The sequence below is a fragment of the Penaeus chinensis genome, chromosome 20 (assembly GCF_019202785.1).
Source record: "Penaeus chinensis breed Huanghai No. 1 chromosome 20, ASM1920278v2, whole genome shotgun sequence".
NCBI lineage: Eukaryota > Metazoa > Arthropoda > Malacostraca > Decapoda > Penaeidae > Penaeus > Penaeus chinensis.
In genome coordinates, this window is record NC_061838.1 from 16509176 (window position 1) to 16516675 (window position 7500).

At 35.3% G+C, this 7500-nt stretch overlaps 1 protein-coding gene across 6 annotated transcripts in view; it reads right to left on the bottom strand.

Moving 5' to 3' along the window:
- Nucleotides 1-7500, bottom strand: part of LOC125035998 (AF4/FMR2 family member 4-like) — a 118887-nt gene that overhangs the window by 10182 nt on the left and 101205 nt on the right. For 5 of the 6 annotated variants that reach the window (XM_047628335.1, XM_047628336.1, XM_047628338.1 and 2 more), the window contains 8 exons: nt 5735-5912; nt 5452-5600; nt 4496-4733; nt 4255-4371; nt 1954-2243; nt 1750-1830; nt 1401-1592; nt 1188-1256 (listed from right to left, as the gene is read on the bottom strand). In XM_047628335.1, coding sequence (XP_047484291.1) covers nt 1188-1256; nt 1401-1592; nt 1750-1830; nt 1954-2243; nt 4255-4371; nt 4496-4733; nt 5452-5600; nt 5735-5912 — 1314 coding nt within the window. The remainder of the gene's footprint in view (nt 1-1187; nt 1257-1400; nt 1593-1749; nt 1831-1953; nt 2244-4254; nt 4372-4495; nt 4734-5451; nt 5601-5734; nt 5913-7500) is intronic. The other variant, XM_047628334.1, reaches the window with a different exon arrangement.

A 7500-nucleotide genomic window follows, 5' to 3' on the forward strand; every position in this document is an offset into this window, starting at 1 on the left:
ATGCTAATAAAGACATTTGGAACTTTGAAAAAAAGCAAGCAAGCTTATAAAGAAAAAGGAGATAACATTGCAAAAGGGAGGGAGAAGTCTTGACACTGCACATGAGTGTTTGTGTGCAATCAGAGAAGCACCCAGATTCAAGGGGTTAATAAAATAATAATAATAATAGCAACAATGTATTGTTACTATTATTATTATCATGATCATGATCATTATTACTATTTTTTATTCATAATCCTAACATTTTTATCATAATCATTCTATTTCATATAGAAAGTGCTGATTTTGATTTTGATATTATTAATACTCTTTTCTTTTACGAAATGGATATTCAGACTTAATAATGATCTTCACTGTCTATGCGCAGGTACATGCACTGTCCACAGCATTTTTTTTTGTTTCCACAAGTCCTCAGCCCCCAAGAGTCAATTAGTAGCCCAACGAGACTTCATCTGATTTACCATTCTTTAATTTTGCGGATCTCTTTTCTATTAAACCAATGCTGCTGGCTATGGCATGTATGTACATCCCATGCCCACTATGAGTTTAGTTTATTAATTGTCTTTACAGATAGATGGCTCCACAAGTAATAAGTCTCCACTGAGCCAATTACTAGCACAGCCTATCTCACCTGTTTACCCTTTTCCTTGATTTTTGACAATATTTTTTTTGTATCTTATATTGTTGTTTATAATGTCAGTAACACAAAAATAATTATAATGTCTATTATGATATTGAAAAATTTCACAAAACAATACCACAGTGAACACTAAATTTTCCCGGTGACAGTGGATTAATATTGATCCTGCTTTTACTATTACTGATGTTATGATGATACTAAACTTAGCAAAATAGTAATAGCAGTAAAAGATAAAAAGAAAAAACAAGGAAAGGGCTAAAACAGGTAAATAAGACAAATGATTGACTCTTAATGACTTGTGAAGCCATTGGTGTGCGTGTCATGCCATTCCAGCATACAGGGTCCATGTAAATTATGAGTGAATAAATACAAAACTCTGAACAAAATGTAAAATATTCAGGTAGTGCAGCATAAAATCCAATTTTCTTAATGCTGCTTAAATTATGATTTGCACTTTCAATAATAAATGACTGTTGCTAGACTCACAAATGAGGAATATAAAAATTAAAAATCTAACTAACAATCTAGAACTTGGAACAATACTCACCTAATAACAGCTAATTTTAAATTAATGGTTCCCTCTTGATTTTCTCTTCTAAATACAGATGATACCCACCTGCAAGATAACAATTTCTCACTATAATACAATTTTACTATGGAGTAAAATGTATAAATTATGAATTTTTGATATTCATTATCAGATTTAATAAAATTTCAAGTAAGAATACCACAATATGCTAATATAATGGTTAAGACTTACTTGATAAAATTCAGTGTATCCTTGTACATTGTGAGTGGTGCAGAGGTGTCATGGTCATTTTCCATTGCCCTGCCACTCAGTATGAAATAGAGGGCAGCCTCTAGGTACTTCATGGCCTGCATAGAACGGTCAGCTTCCCCATCAGCTATGTGCTTTAGCTCCTTTGCTTTGTTCAGGTAGCATGTGTAATCCCTGGAATTCATATAATATTTCTTCATATTTTAGAACAGATAGTCTAAACAAATGGACAATAACAACTTATAGTGCTAATAAAATAAAAAAAGACAATTAAATCTGTCAGTCAACTTACTAGTAAGTCTAGTATTCATTATAACATCTGATCTCTTACCTATTAACTTCTGGAAATCTTTCAGGATAAGAGCCATAATGTCTCTCATGAGGGTTCGCATAGTTCCCATGCCCTACAGTTCTGTAATGGAAAATTAAGAATCATTATAATCTGACAAGCATTCTACTCCTGGAGACAATCAATTCTATCTATATAACAATATAAACCTTTATTATAACTACATAATAAATATTAAGTGCTTACTGGTCTACAGCTGGCCGACCAGTAGCAAGAGAAGGGTGTACAGCCCCAGATCCAACTACTGTGGTTGCAGCTGACAATCTATGAGTAACAGGTGGTACCATAGATGCACTGCTTTCTAAATGAGCTACAGATGTTGCGGAATCCACTGCCCCTGCCTGAGTCGTCCCTGTTTGGTCATTAGCTGACCTATATAGTGCACTGTTGACATTGGATTCATGTTCTGATGTGGGTCTTGGCTGGTAACCAGACGTCTCTGTGCTTGCTGTTGCACCATTTGCTTCACCTTTTTCCTGAAAAGATTAATTTAATATTGACAACATACACTTTATTGCAACCACAATAAATAAAAAATAAGAAAAAAGAAAGAAAAAATAGTATGATAACAATTAGAAGGTAGATGAAGAAGAAACAATGATAAGGAAGCCAGGAAAAAAGAAAGAAGGATAAGTGTGTATATTTGTGCATGTGCATGCATGCACACAAATAATTTCTTGGTAACCACACAGGACAAACCCTGTGGATACCAAAATCCTCAGATGTTCAAGTCTGTTTTAAAATCTATATATAACCTGCAGATGTTAGGGAAATATATTAGTTGTTATATGGAATTCTTTATGGAATGAAAGAAGAAAGTCTCTATGTTCAGGACAAGCTATATAGAATTGGAAAATCTATAACCTTTTTTTTTTTTTTTTTTTTCCCCAAAACAACACTGATTTTTAACTCATTGCATCTGGATACTTCACTGCCATATGTGGCTCGTTGGCCAGGCACACACGAACACTCATGTGCAGTGACAAGACTCCCCTTTGCAATGTTATTTACTCTTTTTCTGAATTAATGTTTTTAAACATTTTTTGCCATTTTCTAAGTCAATATTTGATTTGCTTTACCCTGATGGTAATAAGACTCCATATCATCTCTCTAGGCAGTCCATAACTCAGTGCAATAACAACAGAAATTGTTACTTGTGTAATTCATTCATAACATTCAATTTCCTTAGATCCGGCTGCTTCATGGCAATCACATGTGCCAAAATCCAGGCATTAGGCTTATGTGAGCAACGCTCTGCTGGGTGTGCAGCTTGTAGGCTAGGCATACACCAACACTCAAGTGCAGTGATAAGGCTCTATGCCTTCTATTTGCAGTGTTATTTTCTCTTTTTATGCATAAGCATGTTTTGCTTTTTGGCATTTTCCAATGTCCATATTTGCCATTTCATTTGCATTACTAAGATGGTAATAGACTGCTTTCTTTGCCCAGTCTCCATATATTCTCTCTAAGTAGTCTACAATTCAATGCAAGAAAACTAAAAATATTTAACATTTAAATATTTTTTTTGTAATATTCAATGCCAATGCCAGGAATACGATGCTGAGCATGGAATTGGCGTTCTCCATGGAGCTAGTACTCTTCCAGTCATGGCTCATGACTGATGATTGTTTATCAATGGGAATAGTGCAAAAATTGCCAGATGAATCTAATCACCCTCCCAAGTGGTTTGAGCATTTGTGGCGAGTCTTTCCTGTCACCCCAGCCTTCAGCCAAAAGCTCACGATGGCAAGTTCGCATCACTCAATCCACATTCAGATTTTCCCATGATGGTATGCTCACACTCCCCTGCCTTTCAAGCCAAAATTTTTCAGGACGTGATAGTTACATCATCCATCCAGGTCAATGGGGTTAATACAACCAGTGCTGCCAGTCACAGCAGGCAGGAATAGGATACTGAGCATGGAAATAGTGTCCTCCCTGAAACCGGCAGTCATGGATGGTACATTTCACACTCATTTATTGATAAAATAATGCAAAAGCCCTTTCCTGAATGCCCATTTGAGTCTTATCACCCTCCAAGAGCTTTGTGATGGCAAGTTGCTATCACTCCAGCCCTCAGGCAAATATTTCCATGATGGCATGTTCGTATCACTTGCCCCTCAGGCCAAACTGATGTAAACAAGAGACAAAGAGAGTAAAGTATAGAATGTACATATAGAAAAGATATAATCATATACAGAGAAACCATAAATTTATCCTGAAACCATGCTCCAAGAACGAGTGACCAAGAGAGCCTTCAACAGTGATATCTCATTCATGGAGATTTAGTGTAGAGCTTAGTAGAACTTTGTCTTAGGATCTTGTTGTCTACATAAAATAATTTCAAGCTGCAGTGGGTCCCATTTGTGGATATGGGGATATGGAGAACTAAATGAATATATAAACATACATATATACAGTGAGTTTATAAGTTGATCTGTCTACTTCTATGAATATGTAGGGATGTGTAAAATATTGAATACCAACCTTGCCACTAAAAGCCAGCTGATTTGCTTGACTGGCATTTGTAACACTCTCCTCTTCTTCACCAAACTCTGTAGTTTGATTTCTTCCAGAATCTTCTGGTAAGCTCTTATAATCCTTCTGAAAACAAAGAGAAATACCCCCCAAATTTAAATAGATCACTATGAAGCATAAGGGAAATATCAAATTATGTTCAAACAAATAAAACAATGCCACAAACTGGCAAAGCAATTTAGTAATTTACCTGACTAGAATGTTGAGAATGCTTTGATCTTTGAGTGTATTTGGATTGCTGTATGTCTTCTTCTTGTGGCCATGCATTCTGGCTATTATCAACTATCTGCTGGTTTGCTGATCTTACATCTGGACTGTTCATAGGAACATCAGCTGCATCATTAGTCCCCTTTGACAGTCTAGCCTTTTTGCTACGCTTCTCCGTTGATTCACTGGTACTGCGCGAGCTGCTCTTAGTACTCTCCAAACTGTTGAGTAATAATTCATATGAATTGCCTTTATATATTAAACAACAATCTTCTGAAAATATCAGATGGTATCTATTACGAGGAAGCACATAGCAAAAGTTTTTTTTTCTGTACGGAATGAATCTTTTAAAAAAATATATGGGGAAATAAGTCACCCCCCCCCCCCCCCCCCCCCCGGATACACTAGTTCCAATATTCCAGGAAATGCCAATAGCAGAATCTTGTAAATAGACTTGCTCTGTCAAGAGGTATCTCGGAAAGAGCCCTGAAGGCACAGACTTTCACTTAAATAGCTTGGGAGGAATTATTTAACAAATAAGACAAATGAGGATAATTAAACAAGACATTACCTTTTTTAAAAAACTGTGCCATAGGTTACAGTGCTCTCTATTTCTCAAGGTCTCTCTCTGTCTGTGTGTCACACTTGCACTCTCACCCCACCATACACACACACTGTTCCTCAGCACATGACTTTCAATTTTAGATATAAATAAAAATATACTTACATATTGTGTGTGTGTGTGTGTGTGTGTGTGTGTGTGTGTGTGTGTGTGTGTGTGTGTGTGTGTGTGTGTGTGTGTGTGTGTGTGTGTGTGTATGTGTGTGTGTGTGTGTGCATACGAGTTTATGAATTTAACTTATATGAAAATAACGTTGTATCCAACTGAAAGTCATAAATGCTTTTATGAGAAACTTCAATAAGTTAATTTTTTCTTACCTGCTATCCCGTTCATGCTCTCTTTTACGCGTGATGGTACTGCGTTCACTCTCGACACTTGTGTCTCGCCTGCTTCTACGGGCATCACTGGAACTGTTGTCAGTTGGAGGTACACTTCCATGTTCAGATGGGATACGTTCACTATTACTCTGTAATATTATAAAAGGAAAAAACTTATCACAACATTCAAGTGAAATGTGTTACCTCTGCCTTTAAGTTTCTGTAGAGCACTGCTGATACTGACAATATAGAGATTTCTCTTTCACCAAGATGTTTAACTTACGTGTGCCCTCTTCCTGTCTCGAGAAGCTGGAGATTTTTCTGGCTGTTTATCTTTCTTTCTCTTCTTCTGATGTTGACGAGAAGTAGAACTATCTGATGCAATAGATGACATTGGACTGGCTGAGACATTACGCTGTCTGACACTACCAGGTCTGACCAATGGTGTGTCATCAGGTTCCCTGATATAATGAAATTTAAATTATAGCCAAAGCATACATTGAAAAATTAAATACATTTAAACATTGTCTAAAGGTTACATCATATTCCAGAAAACTGAAACTTTGACTACTGCTAAATGTAATTAAATATCTCCTACTCAGTACTTAAAATTAATAAGTTTCTAGCAATACTGCCTTATATTGTTTATCTGTCCCTTTGCTAGGATTACTGTCTGCCATAAGCTGTTCACCTTTAATACATCCTTGTCAAAAATAATAATTTAAGTAGTAATACTGAGTGAGGACCTCATCTGTTAATCTTCATGGTAAGCATGTATGGTGCACTTGTCTTGGTAATAGTTAAGTTCACTTGATAATTGTTACTAAACTGATAACATAATATACAACATCATGTAGTTATTTTGTAAAGCTTTCATAAAACTGAATATGCAATACGTGAACATGTAAAAAAAAAAAAAAAAAAAAAGTATGAATGAGGATGAATGTTCTTCATTCCATATTTTTTCACCAAAATTGATGTAGGATAGCTTACTTTGTAGCTAATCAAATTGTGCAGCTTATTAAATTGAAGGTTTTATTGTAAAATACCTGAACTGAAACTGATAAAGGGATTCTGTCATTTGTATTTATGGTAAGATGTTTATTTTTCTTTGCTAATTAATTCTGAGATCCCCAAAGGTCTGGATATGAGAGAGTAAGTCTTCAAAAAACTTGGCAAGGTTAATCCTCTTAACCCCAAGTACCTGGGCCTCCCTTGCCCCTGAGTTGGCCAACATATGGGGTCATGATATTTAATCTGGCTGTGAAGTAACTGATGCATGAGAATGCATGACACATATGCTAGTGTGCCACAAAGTACACATTGATGCCATAAAAACTGTCAGACAATCTTGAAGCCTAGGTTTTTGTCACCTGGTTGAAAAGGAGTAAATCTACTACCTTACATTCTCAAACTACTCACATACTAAGTGATTGTTTTCTATTTAAACTGTAGTATGCATGACATTTTTACAGATCATCAATTAAGCCAAGTAAAGATAATAGAAATGTGGCCTCCCTGAAAAAATAAAATAAATAAAAATAAAATAAAGCAAAATAAAATGAGTACAAATTATGATGATAACTAATATAAATGCAATAGCACTATCAAACAGAAATAATAAGAGGACAGACAAATCATAATGCAATATCACTGATAGTGTATGTAATAACAAGATATCAACAGGGAAGGGGAAGTTTTGAAATACTCACTTCAGAAATGAAGAAAAAGTAAGAAAGAGAAAAAGACGAGACTAGATATAACAAGAAAAGAAAAGAAAAGAAAAGAAAAGAAAAGAAAAGAAAAGAAAAGAAAAAGAGAGAGAGAGAAAAAAAAGAAGTAAAATCACAAACAAACTTTGCCTCTACAAGTCCCTATTTTCACAAAATTATTCAATTCCCTTATCGCACACATCCTCCCTAAAGCTTTTAGTCAACCACAAAGTATTTTCTACCAAATAAGTAGTTATGGAAAAATGTTTATTTTCCTGGAGATGTAGGATAATTCTGTGCCATGAAGAAGGATCAAGCTGTATGATACCAGGCCTTT